The sequence below is a fragment of the Adiantum capillus-veneris genome, chromosome 9, assembly GCF_014529385.1.
Source record: "Adiantum capillus-veneris isolate H3 chromosome 9, ASM1452938v2, whole genome shotgun sequence".
Lineage (NCBI taxonomy): Eukaryota > Viridiplantae > Streptophyta > Polypodiopsida > Polypodiales > Pteridaceae > Adiantum > Adiantum capillus-veneris.
The window spans coordinates 124,935,689-124,960,986 of NC_140939.1; the positions used below are offsets into that span (position 1 = coordinate 124,935,689).

The 25,298-nt window shown below is 44.4% G+C and overlaps 1 protein-coding gene and 1 pseudogene across 4 annotated transcripts in view; one reads left to right on the forward strand and one right to left on the reverse strand.

Moving 5' to 3' along the window:
• Positions 1 to 392: 392 nt before the first annotated feature.
• LOC147451133 (casein kinase II subunit beta-1-like) overlaps positions 393 to 25,298 on the forward strand; it is a 94,325-nt gene continuing 69,419 nt past the window's right edge. The window contains exons 1-3 of one of the 4 annotated variants that reach the window (XM_086520098.1): positions 433 to 533; positions 638 to 670; positions 794 to 1,086. In XM_086520098.1, coding sequence (XP_086376224.1) covers positions 870 to 1,086 — 217 coding nt within the window. In that variant the 5' untranslated portion in view covers positions 433 to 533; positions 638 to 670; positions 794 to 869. Of the gene's footprint in view, positions 534 to 607; positions 702 to 793; positions 1,087 to 25,298 lie in introns of all 4 variants that reach the window. The other 3 variants (XM_086520097.1, XM_086520099.1, XM_086520100.1) reach the window with 3 other exon arrangements.
• Positions 4,523 to 9,379, reverse strand: LOC147451134 (uncharacterized; annotated as a pseudogene).

Genomic DNA, 25,298 nt, shown 5'->3' on the forward strand with positions numbered 1-25,298 from the left:
GAGAGAGAGAGAGAGAGAGAGAGAGATGGGGCTCGAGCGCATAAGAGAGGGAGAGAAGTCGGTCCGAGGTTGGTTAGAGCGCCGACTTGCCGAGATGCTTCCACGTTCTTCCACAGGTGTCGATTCCGCTTTCCTTTCTATTTCAAAAATTGGCATATTGCATTGATTCGCTTTTTATTCGATTGTCTGAAGATTGAACATACATACTCGTGGTTCTCAGAAAACAAGCATGATAGCATGTGATAGGATATTTTTTAAGATCTTATAATAATTTTATCTTGGTTCAAATCTATGATTAAGTCTAATTTGCAGCAAGGAGCTTCTGCCACGTGTCAACCGGGGGATATGTAGATATATATATATATTTTTGTTTTCCTTTCTTAACATGAAAGGTAATAGACGATGAAATAACGTCGGTCTAAAATCTATCGTTTTCCTTTGGAGAGAGTGAGTGGGAATCATCCCGCCAGGGTTCGAAACTCACTCCCCTTTCGCTTCTCTGCGTGGGCGGAGCTTCGAGCAACTGAACGAAGGTATGTAGTCTCTCTGTCGTCCGTTTTGTGGTTCAAATTTTTATCCTTTGAGCTCGATCCTCTGGCTTGAAAAGGGCTTTGCTTAAGCGGAATTTCCCTCTTAGGGCTACCGGTCAAAAGCTTCAGGCAGCTCAGACGTAAGAAGCATCATCTGCTGCAAGCTTTTGGGTTCTACATCTAACATTTTCTCATCAGAACCCACTTGTTTTCTTTCCTTACATAACATGTTGTTTGCTGTTATTGTTTTTCCTCCGAGGTAGGCTCCTTGAGAAGGAGATGCTGCAGATTCTGTTGTAGGTGTGTTCTCTTCACTCCGGTGAAGTGAAGACCGGTGATATGTACAAAGATAGGGGTGATGGGCGTGGTGGAAGCCGTGAATCTATCGATGCTAAGAAGCGCATTGAGGAGACTCTAGAGAGGACATCTCCTTCGACATCCAAGGGAAATGCAAGGGAAAAAGATCGTGTTTCTATGGTGCCTGCATCAACTGGTAGACGCCTAGGCTCTGTTGACTTAAGGCCTACATTTGACAAGACCAAGTATGCAGACGATGGTAAGCTGCTTGCTTCCATGATCATGCTTGTTAACATCTAATTAGCGCAAAGGTCTCCCTGATATTTTTTTCTAGCTTTAAAAAATTATATTGGACTTCATTTTTGTGGAATCTCACACTGTTGACAGGGGTAGATTTAGACTTCTTAATGGTGCTCTGTTTTTGGGGATTCGAATGGTTTAGAGTGCTTGTGTTTCTTCTATATATTCAGTTTTCATGACTGGTGAATAGTTCATTAAAAAATCGCAATTTTGTGTATGTGACAGCAGTCTAAATCACTTAGTGCGTTGCTCTGTACTTCGTTACTTGTTAGTATGTGGTTTATTCTCTTTACCACTTTGCCAGAATTGAATACATTCTGTTATAAGTCGTTGCTGAGATTTTGTTGACCATTGCATAGAAGATCTATTTTAAGGCAACCTCCTTACAGTATAGACTCTGAGCATTGCAGTTTTTTGATTTCTTCCAACTTTCAGCTTGGGATTTTTTCAGTGTGGTGTCTGATCTAGGCTTTGTTAGACAGAAAAAACAATAATTTAGTTTTGATCAGAGAAGGGGTAGAGTACTGAAAGTAGACTTTCAGGTGAGAATGAACCTTGCGAAGCATGTACCTTGTGGTTCACTTTACATATCCCATCAGTACTCTTTATGAATGCTATTAGTAGGAATGCACACTATTTCATGTGCCAACTAATTCATATTTTGGTCCTTAACCCCGTAGTTGGCATATTCATAACAATTTTAGATGGCTGTTTGAGAAGTTTTGTTGAGGCTTGGAGTTGGTCCTTTTGGCAAGCTCCACTTGCTCTTGTATTTTTTTTCTCCTAAACTTATGGGTTGTGAAAGGCTTGGTAAGTTGGTTGGGCAGCCCTACTCGCAAATTAAAAGTGACTGTCCCTCACATCATGTACCCATCCTGTTGCTAAATTGGCTAATTTCTTAGTTTTTGAAAATTTCAATTAAATGAAATTAGAACCATTTACATTTGTGGACATTATAACCGTTAAGTTAGGAATTGTAGATCTACGAAATTGAGTAAGCCATTCTGATGCGTCAGGTGATGGGTGACATAAAGCATCACTAAGGAGTTGCTTTGTAAGTTTGGTGGATGAGAGACCGAGCAATGGATATTTCCCTAGTCACATGATGGGTGGTGGGAGCTTTAGTTAGGGAATACTCCACGGTTTGAGTAGGAAATCCGGAGTGAGGATTAGTTACATGTAAAATGGAAGCACTTGAATCATGAATGAAGATGGGTTTTGAGTAGCTTTGAGGAGATGGAGTTGCTTTCTGACAAGGAGAGTTGCTTTTTAGTGGTTTTTGGGAAAGTAGACACTTTTTGTAAAGGAGTCTATGTTTGCATTGCATTTGAAATTTGTGCTTGAGGTTGCATCTAGGGACGCCTGGATTGTGTTAGTGCAAGCATAATTTTCAGCCTATAAGTTTTATTGAATTTTTAGCAGGTTCATACTAATTCCAAAAACTGTCTGGCTGTTCACTGGATAATAATGGGAGTGCGTCAATTCTCGAATCTAATCTTTCATAATTCTCAATAGTACACTATCAGTGTCACAAACTCATGACGTGGCATCACTATTTGGACACCAAAGTCACTTTATAAGTTGTTCCAGCTTATGGGTACCTACTGATAGGGCGCAAGGGACGCAAGAGATTAAAAAAAACGTTGGTTGGATAGCTGTATGGATGCCCCAAAATCGCGCTGACATGCTAATGTGGCAGGTCGTACGGAAATCGGGAAAACGTGCTGATTGATGACGTGGCAGCGGTACGAATTCCACGATTTGCGCTGCTAGCTTTTGGTGCCAGTTTTTGGACCATATGCTTTTGGAACTTGAAGCTTTTGAACTGATTGCTTTTGGGGCTCTACTTTTGGCATCCCTTGGTACTATTTAAAAGAGCCCTTGAGGCCTCAGTGTGCAGAGCATTTGGACGCAGAGTCTGAGAGCAGAGGTCCCTCGGGAGTTGTACTTTGCAATGATTAAGGATAAAGAAATACCGACAGGGGTGCCAGACTTTGGGCCAATACCTCTGGGCACGGAACTCCATTAGACCGAGTTGACTCTCTCTCTCTCTCTCTCTTTATTAAAGTTCAGTGATTTTGAAGTTTCTGTTCATGTGTTGCTATTGATTTCTCGCTTGGAGTGTCCAAGCTTGTTACAGTGGTATCAAAGCTTAGAAAGATTCTTTTATGGAGGATCCGATCCTTTTTGCAACACCCCTGGTTTTTTTTTGTGAAAGAATCTTCGTGCCCCGACCTCGGACTTATTAGCCACTCCCACCCTTCATACATCGCGCATCGGGCGTGCTCTCGTCTTGATCGCTCTGTCTAACAGGGCATAAGCCATAAAGAACCCCAATTTACTCATGGGTTCTCACAGAGAATCTGACAGAGAAAACACCTATGGTGGGTAGGCAAAGACAAGTTAAAACCTAGCGCGGAAACTAAAGAAAAGAATGAAGATTTGGACAAATTCTTGGCAGAAAAGTTTGTTAGAACGGAGTACAAATGTCAACTGCAGGTTGGTATACGTGTGAAAAGATGGATCAAGTACTCCAAAGACATGAGATTTGCGAAACACGTGAAGTATTACCTGATTGATGAGATTTACGTGAGATGGCGTGAGGCCATTGATTCTCCTCTCAGGTCAAGAGGAAAGTTGAAAGGACAGACGAGTGTAGACAAGCGGAACCTATACTCGCAGAAAGAGCTGGACAGAACTCTTGAAAAGAAGATGAACCAAAGGATCACCAGAAGATAAGCAAGAGAGTTACAGAGCAGCAGCCCAGCGCGGAAGAAAAGGAAATATGGAAGCAGGAGTTGTACCAGATTTTGTGGGGATTGCCCACCTTGATCAGATGAACAAAAATACCGAACTTTGCATATTATGGGCAAAGTGCGAGGCCAAGAAACCTTATCTTCTTTGATGGAGAAGCAAAGGCCAATTCCAACCGAATTGGCGGCTCGATTTGGAATTACGTCCAAGGAAATGAGGCCACAGGCCGAGGTTGTTCTAGCAGAACCCGGATGGGATGTTGCCATTACACTTGTCATTGGCAAACTACGTTTGCATTGTCGGGGGTATTTAGGGCACGATGACTTTTACATCATGCCTTTGGAAGGGTGTGGTTTCCTCCGAGAAATCCCTTGGTTCTCCAAGAACAATACCGTGGTTGATTATAGGGCAGGGAAAGCCATCTTGAAGAATGAGAAGAGCAAAGAGATAGTACTTGATGGTAAACTGAATGGCGAGTCTGTCCTACTTGATGAAATCCTTTTTTTTTTGTTCACCTAATTTTCTTGAAAGAACTGAATGATGATTAAAGGTTGAATATGTTAGACCTCGAAAAAGGAACGACAAGATTTTCCGCAAGCTCAAGATGATTGTTGCTCTGAGGGCTTACCAAGCAATTTGCCTCCTTCACGTCCTGAAGATCACACGATTGATTTGATTCTCGATAACACACCACCGAACCGGCCATCTTACTGACCTAGCCGAGCCCAACATGAAGAAAGAATGAATTAGAATAGATTTTCCCATTCCAAGGATTGATGATGTGCTCGACAAACTTCAGGGTTCTACTAGGCGAATTGATAAGAAGAGTGGTTATCATCAAATCCGAATTGCTCCTGGAGACGTCTACAAGACAGATTTCAGGACGACTTTTGGTTTGTATGAATATTTGGTGATGCCTTTTGGTCTTACGAATGCTCTGGCTACATTCAACCGCATGATGGATAGGATTTTCAGAGAGTACCGATCATTTGTGGGCACTTTCTTTGACAACATTATCGTCTTCTCCAAGAATGAAGCAGAACACAGACACCACCTGTTGCTCGCACATATGGGACGGCTACAACCTTTGAGGGAAAAGGTTTTGATAGAGTGCCATTGTCCACCTTTTTCCGGCCACCGCGGCATAGATACCACCTTGAAGGGTGTTGACGGTTACTTTCATTGGTCGAGGCTCAAAAAGGATGTGGACGAGTTTGGTGGTAGTTGCTTAGTATGCCAAAAGGTCAAGTTTGACAGTCATAAGGCACCAAGATTTCTACAGCCTTTACCCATACCCTCCTGTCCTTGGAAAAGCATTGCCATGGATTTTATTTTTTGATCTTCCCAAGACTCAAAGTGGATAAGATAGCATTTGCACAGTCATTGACAAATTTAGCAAGCATGCCCACTTCATTTCGGTAAAGAAGACGGTCAAGCCTGATCATTTGGTGAGACTTTTTGTTTCACAGATTTTTTGGTTACATGGCTTGAGTCCATTATTTCGGACAGAGATCCCTAGTTTATTCGTTTTGGGAGGAAATCTGGGAGAACATTGGCACGCCATTGCAGTTCTCGTCCTCGTTCCACCCGCAGATAGATGGGCAATTTGAGATAGCCAATTCAATGGTTTTGGATTTGTTGAAGTCTTCTATTTTGGATCAGAAGACATAATGGGAAAACTATTTGCCCTTGGTGGAGTTTGCCTACAACAACACACGGGGAATGCGCCATTTGAAGTATTCAGGGGGCTAAGAAGGTTCCTCAATTTCTAGGCACCAAGGACAATATTTTTTTGAAGGAGATTTTTGAAAATAGTCTAGAAGGCATGGAAGGCCATCTAGCAGTTTAGAGGAGGAGAGCTCGTCCTCTTTTGACAGTGACCAGATAAACAAGAAAACGAAGGAGTTCAAGGAAGGGAGTGAGTCTGTCAGGTTTGAGACATTTTCAGGCTACTAGGACATTCATCGAGCTCTTGAGTTTGTACAACAGTTTGACGTCGCCTTATTTAGAGGATGGTTCACAGAACACTCTAGGGTGCGAAAGGCGGCATCTTACTTGAAAGGAATTGTACAGACATGGTGGTCTACTCTGTTGTTACGTAGAGAAGCACCTACGACGTTCAAGACAATTTTCATGTCAACTTGGATATCAAATGAATATGCAAGAGATGTCATCACGGCTTGGCATCACTTGACAATGATTGAGAAAGATACATTGGATGACTACTGCCAGAGGCTTTGGGATACTTATTTTCCAATGTCTTCGTTTTGGAATAGTACTTTGAAAGACCAGATTGAGCGTTTTGCTTTGGTTTGCTAAAAGAGATTCGAGACTATTGTCTAAACTAGAAGTCTGACTTTATTTAGAGACTTATGCAACATGCTAAGGCACAATTTGGAACGCATGCCGGCTCATTGACTCATCCTATGGACATAATAGTATCCACCTCAAGAGGGCAAGAGTCTGCCAATGAAAAGAATGATTCAGGGGAACCGGATGACAACTCATCGCAAGATTCTGGAGAATCAAATGGTAGCACATCCGGAGGTTCCGACGAACTAAGGGAACCATATGCAAGTTCATCAGAGGATTTTGGAGAAAGGGAATCAGATGAGGGTGCGTCTCAGGGTTCCGATGATTGAGACTGACGTGTCAATGAACAGTGGAAGCTAGCGAAGCTACCCACATGTCTCAGGACACAAGGAGAGAAAGGAAAAGGCAATCAACTGATAGATCGAAGAAATCCTGAGACACAGGATAAGATTTTTGAAGTGGATCAGTATACGAGAGATTTGGACAATGCTTTTGCCAAGGTTAGCAAGGCTCTTGAGAAGTTTCAAACACAACATAAGAAGGTAGTTGATAGACATCGACGCGACTTGCAGTTGAAGGAGGATGATTTGGGTGCTCTTACGGTTTGAGAAGGCACGCCTTAGGAAACGAAAGGGAAAGGAGCAGCTTCTTCAAAACTAAAAATGCGGTACTATGGCCCTTTCCAGATTCAGGAGAAGATGAGTGATGTATCCTTCAGACTGATGTTGCCAAAAACCTGGAAGATTCACAATGCTTTTCGTGTGAGTCTCTTGAAACCTTTCAAGGGTGAGGTGTCAGTTGACAGGGAGCTTGAGGAGCAACCTGAAGTAGAAGAGAGCGAGGAGATTCTCGTTCTAGAACAGATATCGGGCCACAAGGATAGGAAAGAGAAAGGTAAAGTAAACGACGGTTCTTAGTCAAGAACTATCCGCCATTGAATGTGAAGTGGATGGAGGAGAAGGACCTAGCAGATACTCCTCAGATATTGGAACTTTACCTTGAGGTTTCGGTCTAGCTTCGACTATTCCGAGAGATCTCGTGGATCAGCACGGTTGAATCTGGTGCAGACTGGACTGCACAAGAGGGGAGTCACTCTACTCCTTTGTCATAGATTACCGAGATGGAATAAAGTCACTGATTTTCCTTTGGATTTCAGGGATATTGATGGGCTGACAGTATTGTGTTGGATGACTTTATGAAAGAAGTACTTCGACATGGGAATTCCTAAAAATGAATCTAATTTTTGTGCTCACTCATGGGAGTATGTTTGGTCAATTTAAAAAAAAAGCCCAATATAGATGGAATTTCTTGAAGATGCTCTCTCTCTCTCTCTCTCTCTCTCTCTCTCTCTCTCTCTCTCTTTCGGTCTCCCTCGTCTCGCCACGCAATTTTGTATGCATGCTTGGCATGCCGTCGATCTCTCCCTCTCTCCCTCGTGTACCCGCCTTACCTCTCTCTCTCTCTCTCTCTCAGCCGTCATGTCCCCTTGGGTTGTTCCTCACTCAGAGTCCTGCCTTGGAGATCCTATATTGTTTGAAGGGGGGCGGCCAGTGCATGGCCTGCAATAGTCTCTCTCTCTCTCTCTCTCTCTCTCCACACATTCTCTCTCTGTCTCTACGTTGCAAACAACATTCCAATTGTCAGAGATAAACGGCGGCAACAAGACTTGCTTTGAGAGGTATGAGGACATAGGGGCATGCAGTGATTAGGCGAGGAAGGTGGAGGGGTGAGGCAAGCGTACGGAGAGGGGAAGTGGCTGCAGGAGAGGCAGCTCAGAGAGGACGAGGTGGGTGACGGGGAATACAACGAGGGAGGTGGAGAGGGGTGCAGGGCAGGTGTCTCAGGATGGAAGGAGATATGGTACAGGGTGGGGGAGCACTGCACATAGTTTTTTTCATTATTTAGCTCTCTTTCTCATGCTGCTGACGCAGAGCCTCTGCCAGGCATGGCTGCCATTGCGAGTCTGAGAACTAGGGCGACAGAGGAGGAGGGTGAGGGACGACGAGAGAGGCGTGCAGACGTGGGGGGGGATATCCGGGGAGAATACCATTGGCTAGTATTATTTTAGAGCTAGTAAGATGCATTATGTTTGAGTGCAGGTTTGAAAGACGAAATGACTGCAACATTTCGTCTTGAGAATCTATGGACATGATCGCCATAAGAATCAATTAATCCGACATCAGTGACATCCGGTGTGGATCTAGATGCGATTGCTAAACATGTTGGAAGGAATCCTGGTCCTAGATTTGGATGGATTTTTATGTGAGATGATTTGAATGTGATGTGAATGTCTTCTTTGTGCAAGTGCTAGATTTGTGTCGTCTAGTGCGTCGGTACTTAAGAGTCGGTGTCTGCTAAACTGGTTTATGGCTTATGTTTGTTGGCACTGCCTGCTTGCAGGTAGTGATATAGGCGTGATGCCTATCAGATGCTGTACACAATTTTTAGGCTTTCTTTTAGGCTTTTTACACAAATAAAAATAGCACTTGGAGCTTTGCCAGCGCGAGGAGTGCAGAGACGAGACGAGAGCGCGCGATCTCTGCAAAGCAGAAGTGCAAGGTATGCAAATCACTATGTGTGTGTGTGTGTGTGTGTGCACGCGCACGCGCATGCGACCCAAATGTGTAGAATTTTACAGAGAATCAAAAAAGGGAGATTCGCCATCCTTGTTACTATGGCTCTCTTGCCAAGCTTGGTCTTGTTCCACATCCCCATCTTGCCAAGCCTGATCTTGTTCAGGGTAGCTTATTGCTTCCATTGCATCTCGGTGGACTTGGTTAGGGCTTTCAGTTATGTCTGCATTCACACGAACATGTGTGTAAAGGTTTTGAGCATGATCATTAGAAACTGAACTTGTTAAGTTGTGTGGCCCCCATGCCTACTTTGAGAGTTCCTTCTTGATTTATGGCGCTATATTTCCATCAGGAAATAACTCAGAAGAATCTTCCTTCATAATGTCTTCTAATTGTCTTTTCGACGCCATGCCAACAAGATGTAGCTTAGCATCGGCTACTAATTCCATTTGTTGGTATAAATTACCTGCTGCATCCAACTTCCCCAACTTCCCCAATTGGCTGTAGAGGTTTGGATTCGACACTGCTATGTCTCCGACGAGTTTCGTGAAACTTAACACCTGCTCGAGAGGGTGAGTAAGAGTGACTCCCAGCTTCCATAGCCTTTGTCGCTCCCCGCCAGAAGGAAGACCACGTTGTTCAGGCAAAAACAGGGCATATTATATATCTCTACTTGTATGTCATGCAATGACAATGCCACCTTTATTTTGGCATGGCCAACTAGATGTGACACCCAGTTATTACTGCAGAGTGATGGGCTTAGAAGAGTGCACTCTTGAGTCCTAGGTGAAAGAATCCACAAGATTTCAAGGACATGGAATCTTCTTGCTGCTTTTGCATGCATTAGGCATGTAGTTTTGTGAAATCTTTCGAGGATGAGAGAGCTCTTGTTTTGATGCGACGTGTGATGGACAGTCTTTGAGGCCTTGATGGTGATGGAGACATAGTAGCTGCCTGAAATCTGCTTGAAATTAAGCTATGAAGATTTCTTGCTCCATAGATGCAATTTCTTGGGCAGCAGGAAGGAATCTATGCATTATGAAATTTGGCATAGAAGGCTCTTCTTTGTCAATGTGATCTTGACGCAAATGCTCATGTAAGCTTACCATGCAGAGCATAATAACACACTTCCAGTCGAGGTGTGCGCACAAGCAACAGCAACCGCCAAAGAAATGGCCGATATGGAGCTTTCCTCCTCCCAACTTGTCTTCCTTGTTGCAGTTACTGCAGAGCGATGGGCCTAGAAGAGTGCACTCTTCAGTCCCAGGCAAAAGAATCCACAAGATTTCAAGGACATGGCATCTTCTTGTTGTTTTGCATGCATTAGGCATGTAGTTGTGGAACCTTTCGAGGTGTGACGAACGGTCTTTGAGACCTTGATGGCAATGGAGACGTAGCAGCTGTCCGATTTTTGCTTGCAATTAAAGCTATGAGCTTTCTTGCTCTATAACTGCAATTTCTTGGCCAGCAGGAACGAATCTATGCATTATGAAATTTGGCATAGAAGGCTCTTTTCTGTCAATGTGATCTTGACGCAAATGCTCATGTAAGCTTACCACGTAGATCATGATAAGACACTTCCAATCGAGGTGTGCGCGCAAGCATCCGCAACCGCCAATGAAATGGCCGATATGGAGCTTGCATCTGACGACAATGAGCTTGTATCTCAGGTCAACAACATAGACTGTCAAGAATTGCATTCATGCATCTCAACTCCATCCATAAGAACCCATGTACAAAGCATACTATACAGATGGAAGATATTAGCCTAGAGATCTGCACCCTCACCCTCTGCACAAGTACAATTCTCGGGCCTTTGACATCTCTTGCTTCATCGGCAAGGTCTGCTCCTCGCAATTTGTCTGATTGGAGACTCATGCAAAGGATTGGAAAGATGAGGAATCTCTCGTGACTCTTCATGTATGCTTAGAGGATAATTGCTCTGTACAATGTCGTTCTCACTCTGAATCGGTCAAAAATTGTGTAAATGCCTCTTGCAACTCCAAGCCTTTCTCAAAAAACATGTCTCTCTCTCTCTCTCTCTCTCTCTATGTCTCCCCTACGTGTATGTATGTGTGTATGTGTCTACACTCCAATGCAACAAATGGGACCATTTTCCTCTGTTTCTATGACTAAGTGTAAGCATCTCTCTCTCTCTCTCTCTCTCTCTCTCTCTCTCTCTCTCTCTCTCTCTCTCTCAGGCAGTGCCACCGTTGGCAAGTTAGTGCCAACCTTGTTTTTGTAGGCGTAATCGAGGGTGATTACAATTCTTTCAAGAGGGGTATGTTACAAACGGATGGCGTGGCATCACTACCTGGACACCAAAGTCACTTTATAAGTTTTTCCAACTTATGGGTACCTGCTGATAGGGCTCAAGGGACAGGAGATTGAAAAACGTTGACTGGACAACTATATGGATGCCCGGAAATCCCACTGACATGCTGACGTGGAGGCCGTACAGAAATATGGAAATTGCACTGACTAATGACGTGGCAGTTGTACGGAATTCTGCGATTTGCGTTGCCAGCCTTTGGCGTGAGTTTTTGGACCATATGCTTTTGGATCTTGAAGCTTTTTAATTGATTGCTTTTTGGGGCTCTGCTTTTGGCATCCCTTGTATTGTTTAAAAGAGCCCTTGCGGCCTCACTTTGCAGAGCATCTCGACATAGAGTCGAGAACAGAGGTCCCTCGAGAGTTGTACTTTGCAATGATTAATGATAAAGAAACACCGAAAGGGCGCTAGACTTTGGGGCCAATACCTTTGGGCACGAAACTACGCCAGGTCGTGCCGACTCTCTCTCTCTCTCTCTCACTCTACTAAAGCTCAGTGATTTTGAAGTGTTTGTTCGTGTGTTGCTATTGATTTCACTCTTGGAGTGTCGAAGCCTGTCACAATCTGTCATCACTCAGACCCGATTGATGCAGAATGCGAAGTTGATTTGGGATCGGCTTTCATCTCTATATGATCGAGTGTCTCCAATGAAGTGGATAACCTTAGAGGTGCAATTGAGGACCTTGAATGCAAAGCACTCAACCATGAGGGATTACATCAAGATGCTGGAACTTCAGCAGGAGATACTTCATATGGGAAAGCTTATCAGTTCAAAGGACATGGCCATCTAGGTTTTGGCCCATTTACCTCCTAGACATAGTTTTTTCCGTTCGCGTCCGATTGGCCAGCCGTATTGCCGTACAGGTACGGATCAAGTACGGAATGCTTTTTCGTACCTCCAGCCAGCGTGTCAAAATTTTTGGGACGAAAAAATTTCGGTTGTAGTTTTTTGGCCGCACGCTCGTATAAACTTTAGGCAAATGTGTTTGTATACTCTATGCAAACATTGCAGAGACGCAGAACGCGTGTGATGTGAAATTTGGGCAGTAGCCAGCCCATCCTCTCGAGTCTCTGCCCTCGGGTCTCACTCTCTCCTGCCTTCAACTTCTCTTGCCAAGACACAGAGCACCTCAGCACTTCAAGGCTCAAGCTCGTTGCGCCATCTTCCAAGCCGGATTCTTTGCAAGTTTGCAGATGGGCCGAACCAAGCGTCCCGAGTGGCAATATGTGCAACAAGTGAAGTGCCTACCAAAAGGAAAATGGACTCGCAAATGTAATTTTTGTGGGCATTCATGGGACGGTGGTCCTTTGCGTATCCGTGCATATATTTTGGGCATTGCTGGCCATGGTGTGGGAGGCCCATGTGATGAGGCCCCAGTCGATGTTGTAGAGATTGTCAGAAGATTGCATGCAGATGCAAGGCCAGAGGGAGAAGACAAAGCTGCTTTTGTAGATGCATTGGTCAATGATTTGGAAGGAGAAGCCTCTCAAGCTCAAGGATGTGCTTCAATGAGTACGCATGCTAACTTGTTGAGGTCGCACGTAACCCAAGTCCTCTTGGGCGTGTCGATTCCTAATCATGTTTTTGAAGAGTGACAGGAAACCCAAGAAAGAAGGGCTTGTCCAGTCTCCCCTTGTGTCTCTTTTCACTCATTTAGAGCGGACCGTGTACTTAGCGACCGGCCAATCGATGTGAGGTGGGAAAAAGCAATCTTGGTGTGAGCGCAAGGCCGCCAAGGGGTGTGCTTGCGGAAAAGAGCAGAACTCGGGTGAAGAGAAGATCCTTCTCTAACACAGATTGCAAGCTAAAGAAGAACCTCAAGAACCTCAAGACCCTCCAGACCCTCAAGAACCTCAAGACTCAAGACACCCAAGCATCCAAGACTCACAAGAACCCAAGTTCCTCGTTAACTTAAGAACCCAAGACTTCAGTGGATGGTCATCACCCGAAGCGGCATGGATACTTCGCATGGAGGTGATGAGCATGAGGGTGGTGAAGAAGAATTTTCCGCACGCCAAGGATTGCACTAACTCCTATGGAGGAGTTGAAGTAGTTGTTTATGGAAAGGAAGTTAGAACGCGAAGAAAGAAAGGCAGCTATTGAGCGTGAGCGTGAGCAAGCGCGCTTGGCGGCCGAAGAAAGAACGGCAGCCATAGAGCATGAGCACAACGAAAGGAAAGATGCCTTGTTTCAATTCTTTTCTCAAGTGCTGGCACAGATGCAAGAGATTCGGGAAAAGGAGACTCTCTCAGTCTCTTCTTCTCCAAAGCATGACACACAGGATTTGCATGATGATAAGCATGATGAATTGAATGACAATGACAAACGTGATGATTTGCCTGATGATCAAGATGTGATTTCTCACAAGCATGATGATTTACCTGAAGATGATGTGATTGTTCACAAGGATGATGTGTTAGTTGATACTTTCTCTAGTGAAGCTAACCTCATTGCAGATTCGATCAATCACGAAGAACTGATCTTGACTCTCGAGTCAAGGTCCACAACACCCCCACACGAAGATTCAATCAAACACGAAGAACCGATCTTGGCTCTCGAGCCTAGGTCCAAAGAACCCCCACAAGAAGTAGTGTGTGGTCGTACGATTAGTCAGCACGCATTGTACGAGTGTTTCATTTGTGATCGTTTCCTGTATTTTAGTCACCGTTCTTATGTGATCCCTTTTCATAGGCATGGCATATTGTACGATGAACACGATTCACTCATGAATGAGCACGTATGTATGCAGATTTCTCATGAAAAGTTGAAAAGTATGCATTCAAGGAAGTTACGTTCCATGTCTCTTCCTTGGCACGACACAGTCGTAGAAAGAGCACAAGAAGGATTGAGCATCAAGCATCGGCATTTCCATTGTGATTTGCCACAGTTGATTGATTTAGATCAAAAAGTCAAGATTCGACCCCATTGTTTGCGTGTGTTTGATGAACGGTTTGGCACTTTGTCTATATGTTCATCTACATTGCATGCACATGCTCTACAGAAGAGTAGTATCTTTCCAGTCACTTTACATGGAATGGGTATGTTCATGTTTTTGTGTTGGAAGTGGTTTCAGGAATTTTTAGCCTCAGAGATTCTTGAAGATGGTAGATGCATGACTATGGATGAAGTTGAAGCATTGAAGGAGCCACATAAGACTTTGTGTCGCTTTCGGCGCTGCCCAAAGAAGCAAGCGTTGCAGACCTTTATGAAGTTCAAGTATCGTACGACCCACACATCAGAGTGGGCTGGTGAAGAGTGCTTCTCGGGATTCCAGACATTGTTGGCGATCTCCCTCGACGCCATACAGTTTGGTACCAGTACCTCACTTTGAAAAGGAGGGGATGTAACGTGACACATCCAACCCTATGTATCGGTGGACAAGCTACAACATAACCAGGGTTCAGTTCAGTTCAGTCAATCTAGAATAGGAAGTGATCTGGCAGTTTTGTGAGTCTGTTCGCAGATCGTGCATGTCCAGGCACTTAGAATAGATGCATATCCTCTGGTTGCACACAGCATGATCATCAGATTTCCATCAGAACCCATCAACACCATTTTCCAGTGCATAGAACCTATTTTCCCTATTTTTGACATTTTTCACTTATTATTTTTAAGTGACTTTTGTTGGGAACTAGGTAGGGCAAATTTCATAAGTTGGTATATAAGAAACCTAGCGCTAGCATTTTCTGACAAAAGAGGCAGCAGGTGTCACAAGACGGGCACCACGTGCCAATAGAAAAGAACAGAGTGAACAGACTTTTAGCACTTCAATAATAACTGAATTGAGAGAGAGAAAGACGACACGCGGCACGGAGTGGCGGAATTCCACCCCAGAGAGTATTGGCCTTAAATCTTGGCGCCCCTTTCGGTATTTCTTTATATTGCATCAACACAGTACAAGCCGGTACTCGAGATTCTGCACCTTCTCCAAGAAGCATGCTAGAAAATGAGCCCTAACCTCATATTTAAAGGCCCTAGGCCCCAAAAGCAGAAGCAAAGCCAAAAAGCTGCCATCGTAATTTACGAAAATCCGTATAGCTTGCCATGTCATCAGCCAACGCAAAACGTGGAAATCCGTACAGCCTGCCACGTCATCATGCCAACGCAATTTTCGAAAATCTGCCAGCTTTTTTTCTTGTGTGTGTGGGTCCTGCTTTATTTTAATCCTTTGTCACTTGGGGCCCCATCGGACAGGGTCCCCATAAGCTGGTAGGACTTCTTCTTCTGTTACTTGTTCATCTTAGGGTTTAGGCCCCTCGGCAGACATCTGCAAGTTGGCCCCCTTCTTCAGGGTTTTAACACGGCAGTAGTTTGTTACAGGAGGAACTCCGGTTCAATAGGCACCTTCTCAGCAGGACCCCCAAGACCTAGTGTTTTCAGCCATCTGCAAAGCTAGCGTTTTTGGACAAGGCCAGTAGCCTGGCGTTTTTGCATTGCAGATCAGCCGGCAGCAACAGAGGACAAATTAGCACTAGCGTTAGTCGTTTGCACCAGCAGATTCACAACGTTTTTGCAGTAGGACCAATTTTCAGCCCTAGCGTTTTTGGTTTGCAGATCAACCTCAGCGGTTTTGCAGATTTTCGCGACGGAATCAGCCCTAGACTGAGCGTTTTCAGTTTTCAGCAGTCAGTTTCCGCAGTAGAACCCCCAAACCTCGCATATCTCACCTTCTTGCAGCAGATCCTCGCCGCACGGTCAGATCCCGCGAAGTTTGCAGATTCAGCCCGGAAAATGCAGATGCTGCGTTTTCAGCGCGTCGTCGTCGCATCGTTGCCATCGACATCGTCACCGACATAGAGTAAGAATTCAGCAGATAAAGATTTGCAGATTTCAGCCCTTAGCATTTTCAGATTTCAGTCCGTCTTGTCGTCGTCCTCATCGTCGTCAACATCGTCGACAAGTCCAAGCATTGTAGAGATTTGTGCAATCATAAGTAGACCGCTCTCGCCATAGAGAGTGGGGCCTTCGGAGGAGGGTTGACAACATTCTGGTGTCGTATTCTTTTCTCTCTATCTCTCAGTCTCAGCACCTTCATTCACACTGTTTATCCACTTTGTTTGTGATCATTTGCACTCTCTCACTAAAGGAACGGAAGGTTCTCCCTTCCGTAAGTAAAAGGAACCTTGAGCACAGTTCGGAGCACTCATCTTGAGCAAAGTTCAACATTCACTTCCGTTGCACCTTACATTGCTTTTCGTGAGCAGATGCTTAAAGGCATACTAGATGCTGGGAGTAAGCACGGGAAATGCATTACTTGCATTCGTGGGAAGCAACATCAAGATGCTATTTAGAAGCATTCTACATACCGAGCTATTATCTTTGGATTTGATTCACACCGACCTTTGTGGACCTATGTGGACTCCTTCCCTTGGTAAAGCTCTGTGAAACTGGCCCGTAGGGCGGTAGACTTTAGCTTTCACCCGATTCTTTACTTGAAAAACTTTTCTTGAACTTTACGACACAGAGGAACTTCACGAATCACGAATAAACCTGTGACTCGAATTAACACTTCAAACAAATACTACTTGGCAGCTAGAGCGCTACCAAGCGGACAGCAACACTGTGTAGGCCCCAAAGACTGGCGCCCCTTTTGGTACTTCTTTATTCTTATTCCAAATAAACGATTCGAACACTTTCACCTAACTCTCACCAAGCTGTCCAAACCTGTCCATGGCTGTAGTTGCAGGTTTTTGACCCAATTTTGCCAGCATAAGGCGCAAAAACCTCTATAGGTCAAAGTACACGTCAAGGACACTTTTCCTTGCGGTTTGGAAGCTTTCCTGCGAGCTGCAGGTCGATTTCAGTATGCTGTAATTCCCTGTTTTGACATTGTCAAGTGCCCAAATCCCTGTCTAAGCATCCCGAGGCCTTTGCGAAGGTTTCTTGGCGATGTCCTGCAGTTTAGGTGCGAAACCCTAAACCTGCAGAAAAACACAGCAGGCTGTAATTTTCTGTTTTGGATCGTTTTGGGCGGGGCGAACACGTTTACGCGTGTCTCAGGTGCTCCCGCATGCAATGGGACATTTCCCCTTTGAAACGGACGAGTTTTCACGCGAGAAAACTCTCCGTTTTCGCTATCCTTCGCGATTGAACTATGCGTACCTGTGGGCGATTAGCAATCAGCTAATTTGATACCTGTTCAGAAGGCTCGTGCATTAGCAAACGCGCATAAAAACCCAGAACTGTACATGGTCATTTGAGAAGCCCAACTAGTGGGGCATTACCATATGTGCAAAGGGGAGAGAGAAATGCACGAGAGCAAATCATCGTGCTACAAGCAAGGGAGAAGGCAAGCTTTCCAATAAAACTGTGATCACTTGCACCCACTACACACACACACACACACACACACACACACACACACACTGTAGTCACTCTGAAGCCAAAAATCAGTTCCCCTCTCTCAAAATGAGCGCTCCCTCTTGGGATGAGCCTGGCAAGTTGCTATTGAGCCGCCATGTGTCCAATTTGCCTCTTTTGAGTTAATATCTAGTACCCACCAACTTATTAAGTGTAGCGAGGGGCCCAATGACTTTGAACTGAGCCTAGACACCCTTTTACTGCTCGGATTCCAGTGCCGATTGGCCTGACCATCTCGCGGCGACGTGCCCTTTCTGACTACGGGTGAAACTCTCGGTCGTCGGGCTGTTTCACACTGGCCACACAATGTCCGGCCATTTGTGACTTCAAAAAGAGGGTCCCAAAAATTAAAGAAAAATCAAGGGAAAGTAGCCAACAACTAAGGTTAATGGTTGCCACAGCCTCGTGACATACCCTCCTCTTATAATCGCAAACGTCCTCAATTGCATGCCAGATATACATGCCATTGATTACTTAGTTAGTGTGATTAGAACCCTTTTATCATCACATGTATCCGCAGGAAAGGTCATGAAACATAGATATAAATGACTTAATGAGACCTTCATACTTCTGTCATTTCATCTACGATAGAAGTGAGCATAATGCCTTTAGCATTTGTAGAATAATGTCCACTTCTATTGCGTTGAATCCGTGTGTACATTTGATGTGCTATCTCCATCATTCCGCCTCCTTTGAGCACGTTGAGTTTGGGCATACTTAGGGTGTAATCCAAAGGCCTAAGGTAAAGCTGCAATACATTTGGTGACTCCAAAAGTTCAGGTGGATAGTTCTTGAAGTTCACCAAATACCGTCGTGCAACTTTTCCCTTAGCTTTTCTTTCCTCAACTTCTGGATCTGTCTTATGTTCTGGCACATCACCCACGAAGGGTCTTAGAAGACTCACGTGAAACGCATTATGAATCTTCCAAGTATCAGGCAATTTCAGCCTAGAAGTAACATCGTTGATCTTCTCAAGTACTTGAAAAGGCCCATAGTAACCCATGTTGAGCTTTGGAAACAATCTTTCCTTACCCTTCATCTTCTTTAACCTTGTCTTTTCAAACCGTAAAAGTACCCAATCACCAAGTGAAAACAACAATTCACGAGGGTGACGATCAACAACCCTTTTCTACTTTGCCCGAGTCTTCTCCACGGCAAGCTTGATCTTCTTATACATTTCATCCATATTCTCAAAATAACGATGTAAGGTGCAAGGGAAGTGAATGTTGAACTTTGCTCAAGATGAGTGCTTTGAACTGTGCTCAAGGTTCCTTTTACTTAGGGAAGGGAGAGCCTTCCGTTCTTTAATGAGAGAGTGCAAGTGATCACAAACAAAGTGGATAAACACTGTGAATGAAGGTGCTGAGACTGAGAGATAGAGAGAGAAGAATACGACACCAGGCAAGTTGTCAAACCCTCCTCCAAGGGCCCCTCTCTCGATGGCGAGAGAGGTCTATGCTATTGATTGCACAAATCTGGTACAAGATGCTGATGCAAGTCGTGAGACTATGATGCAAGGTAGATCTAACTTGGAGATGACGGCGACGACGATGGCTGAAAATGCTATTTGCTGGGCGGTTCCTTATCTGCTGAATTCTACTGTTGCAATCGCTGGATTTGGCTGTCCCCAAAACGCTGATTTGCTGATGTCAAAATGCTGGATTGGCTGTGGGGAAAAACGCTGTTTCTGCTGACTGTATTGCTGGTCTTGGTTGTTGAAAAACGCTGAACCGCTTCCCTTAAATCTCTGGATTTGCTGGCTACAAAAACGCTACCATGCAGGCTGGGGAATGCTGTAGTCCAAACGCTGTTGACTTAGTGCTGAAATCGATGGTCTTAAAGCTGAAAAACGCCAGGGTTCTTGGGAGTCCTTGCTTGAGAGAGAGAGGGAGACGCATGCTGCAATTCTATTACTTGTGCACTTCCTTGCTCGTCCGCCAAATTGTGCTAGCGCTAGGTTTGGTTATATATAATCTTAGTCAAATTGCCCTACCCAGTTCCCAACAAAAGTCACTTAAAAATAATAAGTGAAAAATGTCAAAAATAGGAAAAATAGATTTAATGCACTGGAAAATGATCATGATGGAATCTGATGGGAACGCTGATGATCATACTGTGTGCAACCAGAGGATATGCATCTAATCTAAATTTGGACATGCACGGTCTGCGAACAGACTCACAAAAGTGCCCGATCACTTCCTATTCTAGACTGACTTGACTGAACTGAACCCTGGTCATGCTGTAGCTTGTCCACGGACACATAGGGTTGTATGTGTCACGTGACATCCCCTCCTTTTCAAAGTGAGGTATTGGTACCGAATTGTATGGCGTCGAGGGAGATCGCCAACAACGTCTGGATGAATCTTGGGAATGCCTCTTCGCCGGCCAACTCTGATGTGTGGGTCGCGCGATACTTGAACTTCAAAAAGGTCTGCAATGCTTGCTTCTTTGGGCCGCGCCGAAAGCAACACAAAGTCTTCTGTGGCTTCTTCCATGCTTCTACTTCGTCTACAGTATGCGTCTACCTTCTTCAAGAATCTCCGAGGATGAAAATTCGTGAAACCACATCCAACACAAAAACATGAACATTCCCATTCCATGTAAAGTGACTGGAAAAACTCTTGTCTTCTCTAAAGATTGTGCATGCAATGTAGATGAACATAGAGACGGAGTGCCAAACCGTTCATCAAACACACGCAAACAATGGTGTCGAATCTTGTCTTTTTAATCTAAATCAATCAACTATGGTAAATCAGAATTATAATGCCGATGCTTGATGCTTGATCCTTCTTGTGCTCTTTCTGAAACTGTGTCATGCCAAGGAAGAGACATGCAATGTGAATGCCTTGGGTTCAAACATTTCCATCTTTTCATGAGAGTTCCGCATACATCCGTGCTCATTCATGAGTGAATCGTGCTCATCGAACAATGCCTATGAAAAGGGATCACATAAGGACGGTGACTAAAATACAGGTAAGCATAACGAATGAGACACTCGAACAATGCGTGTTGACTAATCATTCGAACACAGGATACTTCCTGTGGGGGTTTTGTGGACCTAGGCTGGAGAGCCAAGATCGGTTCTTCGTGATCAACCGAATCTGCAATGAGATTAGCTGCACTAGACAAAGTATCAACTAAACCATCAACCTTGTGAACAATCACGTCTTTATCCTGTAAATCATTATGCTTGCGAGAAATCACATCTTGATCATGCAAATCATCATGCTTGTCATTATTATGCAAATCATGGGTGTCATGCTTTGGAAAAGAAGAGACTGAGAGAGTCTCCGTTTCCGGATTCTTTGCAATCTTCGCTCACACATTAGAAATGAGAGATGAAGAATGAACAACATGCTCTCCACGAATGATAAGGGGAGAGTCACTTTTAGCATTGAGAATGAACGTATTTTCTGCCCAATCAATGAGAGGGTTATGTTCACGAAACCATCTAATGCCCAAAAGCATATCACATCCTGAAAGAGGAGAGACTACAAATTTTCTGCGGAAGGATACTTGTTGAGCAGTGAACAAAACATCAAGGCACTCTTGCGTGATGAGAGAGTCTTTACTTGGAGAGAAGCCAGACACCTCGAAAGGAGATGTCTTGCGAACCTCCAAGCGGGCTCTTTCGACAAGAGAGTCACTAATCAAATCATGCATACTGTTTGGGTCAAACAATATGACAAAACACTGACCATTCACAGGACCGTAACACTTAATGAGAGACTCATCAATGGGAGGACCATGAGAGACTTGGGTCACACTCGTGTTCTCATTTATTGCATTGACAGAGGAAGTGGGTTCTGTGGTTCTTTAGATTCATTAGATTCAAGCTTAGGACATGTTCTTTTTATGTGACCCTTGATGTGACAATGAAAACAATGACCTTCCTTAGAATAAGTGCTTTGCTCTTCCGATGTGATGTATCCTCCTAAAATTCCTTGTTCTACCTTTTCATATGGAGTGAGCTTAGGTTTAGCAATTGTGTTAGCTTTACCCTTAGGTTCACTTTGAGAGTTCTTTTCAGAGAGACTATTGGAAGATTGGTTAGAAGAGTTACTGTTCTTACCGTTCTGAGGGTTCTGAGAGGTACTTGCCGAAGTCTTGTTTTCCTTAGGCTTTCCCTTGTTGTGCTTCATCTCCTATGCGAGAGCAATCGCCACCGCCTTGTTGAGATCGATTGGATCGAGCACCTCGACATCATACTTGATATACTCGTCCAATCCATAAAGGAATGTCTCTTTGCGCTCCGCATCCGATTTGCGTAATTGAGTGCCGAGCTGCAAAACACGATTAGAGAAAGACATAACTGGTATACCATTTTGCTTGAGACCGTGCCAATCGTCCTTCAATCGTGTGAGGTGCTGTGGTGGCATAAACCGCGCCTTAAGCTTGTCTTGGAAGTCGGCCCAATTGAAAGAAAGGGGCGTGTCTTCGTCGGCTTCCTCTAGGTTGCGCGGCCAACTGTGCCTCTTGCCATGCGTGGTACCAATTAATGGCATCACCGGCAAGGTACATGGCTGCCGTCAAAACCTTGATATTGCCTGTAACAGACTTGGACACTCCAAGTTAAGAATCTACCACGAAAACACCGAATAACCACTTCAAAACAGTTCACAATTCACAATTTATTCGACACTGGCCCGACGGAGTTCCGTGCCTAGAGATATTGGCCCCAAAGACTAGCGCCCCTTTTGGTATTTCTTTTTGTATTAATCTGAGTTCAAAGTACAAGAGCGCGGGCAGGCGCTCACACTCAGACTTTGCGTCCAGATGCTCTGAGTTGTGAGAGGCCTGCTTACATATCTAAAGTTACAAGGGATGCCAAAAGCAGAGCCCCAAAAGCAGAAAATCAAAAGCTTTCCCATAAAGCAAAGGCTCTTTCTCTCTCTCTTGCTTATAAAAGTAAAGCAAGTGCCAAAAAGCTGTCCATATTTAGCTTTTAAAAATAAAGCAGAAAAAGTCTCTCTCTCTCTCTCTCTCTCTCTCTCTCTCTCTCTCTCTCTCTCTCCCCCAACTTGCGTGGAAAAAGCAAGTCTAGCTACTGCCGCAAATCACGAAGGTCCGTACAGCCTTCCACATGGCAGCCTTTCCGCGTTTTATGCTGCAGCGAGCCACTCAGCATTTCAGGGTAGGGTTTCAACAGAATTAGGGTTTTTGATTTTAGGGTTAGGGTTTCAACAGAATTAGGGTTTTTGATTTTAGGATTAGGGTTTCATCAGAATTAGGGTTTTTGGCAGCCACGTCATCACTTTGTGACATAACCCCTCTTGAAAGCATTGTGATCGCCCTCGATTATGCCTGCAAAATGGAGAGGCCATAAACCGTCTTAGCAGACACCTACGTACTAGGAACACACATCTAGCACATGTACCAATCGACAGTCACATCACATGACACCACCGGACATCACTCGACATCACAGGACATCACATGACATTCAACATTCATTCGGATCTTAGACCATGATTTATCGGCAATGTAGCTAGCAATCGCATCTAGATCCAGTCGGAACCTCATCGATGTCCGAGACTAACCCCTATTGCAACCATGTCTAATTGAGATCAATTAGACCAAAATGTTGCAGTCATTTCGTCTATCAGTTCTTGCACTTAAAAACAAGTCAAGAACAAATCAGTTTCATATTCCGGAATTTCATTTCATAAAGTCATCCAGCAGAATACTGTCAGCTCTCAATATCCCTGAAGCTCAAAGAGACATCAGTGACTCTAGTATTCAGAAATCGAGGCATCTGTTGACAAAGGAGCGGAGTAACTCCCCTCTTGTGCAAACCCACTTCACCAGATCTCCGGCCAAGCTGAATTCTTGGTCCCATTTGGAACAGACTATGCTAAACCAAAAGCTTCAAGGTAAAGATTCACATTCCGAGGAATATCTGCTAGGTCTTCCTCCTCCATTCGCTTCGCATCCAATGCGAAGTAGGTTTTGAATTTAACCAAGAACCGTCAGTTCGCTTTACCTTCTTACTTTCTTTCTGTGCCAATGTCTGTTTTGGAACGAGTATATGCTCGTTTTCGTCCATTTCGGGTTGTTCATCATCAGACACATCGCCTTCAAAAGGCTTCAAGAGACTCACATGAAAAACATTGTGAATCCTCCAAGTATTCTGGCAGCTTCATTTCAAAGGAGATATCTTTTCGGAAAACCTGTAAAGGTGCACACTATGTCATGCTAAGCTTACAAAGAAGCCGCTCCTTTCCCCTTTATTTTCTTTCTCGGTCGTGCCTTCCCATAATGTAAGAGCACCCAATCCTTCTCCTTCAATTTCAAATCGCGACAATGGCGATCTGCTGCCTTTTTCTGTCTTTCCTGAAATTTCTGCAAAGCTTTCTGGGCCAAGTCCCTCGTGAACTGGTCGGCTTCAAAGAAAATCTTATCTTTCGCGGTAAGGAAGGGTAGAACCTTCGTAGCAAATTCAAAAATCTCAAATGGCATCTTCCCTATCAAAGAGGCGACGTGTTTCTGTAGGCATATTCCACCAAAGGTAAAAACCTTTCCCAAGTAGTCTTCTGATCCAACCAAGAAGACTTCAACAAAGCCAGTACCACTGAATTAGCAATCTTTGATTGCCCGTCAGTCTGCGGGTGGAACGAGAACTGCAACCGCGTGCCTATGTTCTCCCAAATAGCCGTCCAAAACAAACTCGTGAACCTGGCGTCCTGTCAGAGACAATCATCTCAGGCATGCCATGTAATATGAAGACCTGGGCAATAAACAATCGTGCCCACGCTGTATTCTCGGGAGATGAAATCCATTGCAATACTTTCCCAGGGCGGGTGGGTATGAGTAAAAGGCTGTAACAATCCCTGTGCTTTATGCCTGTCAAACTTGACCTTCGCGCATATCAAGCAACTACGCACAAACTCGTCCACATCTTTCTTGAGTCTCGGCCAAAAAAAAAGTATCTCTCTACCTCTCTCAAGGTGGTAGCAATGCATCGACGACCTGTAAAAGGCGGACAGTGGCATTCGGTTAGAAGCTTTTCCCTTCAACGGTTGTGTAACGCACAACATGGTTTTCTTTATCAAGTAGCCATCCCGAATGGAATAATCCGCTACTATCTCCCCTTTCTGTATTCAACTGAATACATCTGCAAAATCTGTTCTGTGGCGTATTGACCGACCATATCCTCGAAGTTCCTATGATGTATCGCGGAAATAGCCAGGACCAACAGCTTTCGGGACAAAGTATTCGCCACCAATTTCTTCTGTCCTTGCACATGGACAATCCGGAAGTAAATCGTGACAAGATGTTTGCCCACCGCATCTGCTTTTTTCGATAGCTACTGCCGTGCTATGAAAACTGTAAGACCGGCTCCGAGTAGGTAATGTCGCCACTGAATAAGAGCATGGATTGCCGCCAAAAGCTCTTTCTCACAAATCTGTGCTGTCAATTTCGGCCTTGAGAACAATCGGCTCTCATAGGCAATGACATTGGCCTTCTTGCATTGAGACCGCATCCAGACTACGACCACAAGTATCACAATATACTACAAACGACTTTTGCACGTCCGACAAAGTTAAAACTGGTCCCGTAGTCAATTTCTCTTTCAAAGTCTGAAAGGCAGTCACCTATGTGGGTCCCCACGAGCAAGAGACTCCTATCTGTGTTAAGATAGCCAAAGGGGAAGCAACCTTTGCAAACTTTCGAATGAACTGCCTATAGTACGAACACAATCCCAAGAAGCTTCTAACTTCATGGACATTCTAAAAATCGGGCCAATCACGGATAGTCCCTATCTTGGCCGGATCCATCTGCACTCCTGCTGTGCTGACACAATGTGTCCTAAAAAGTGTATCTCTGGTAGAAAAAAT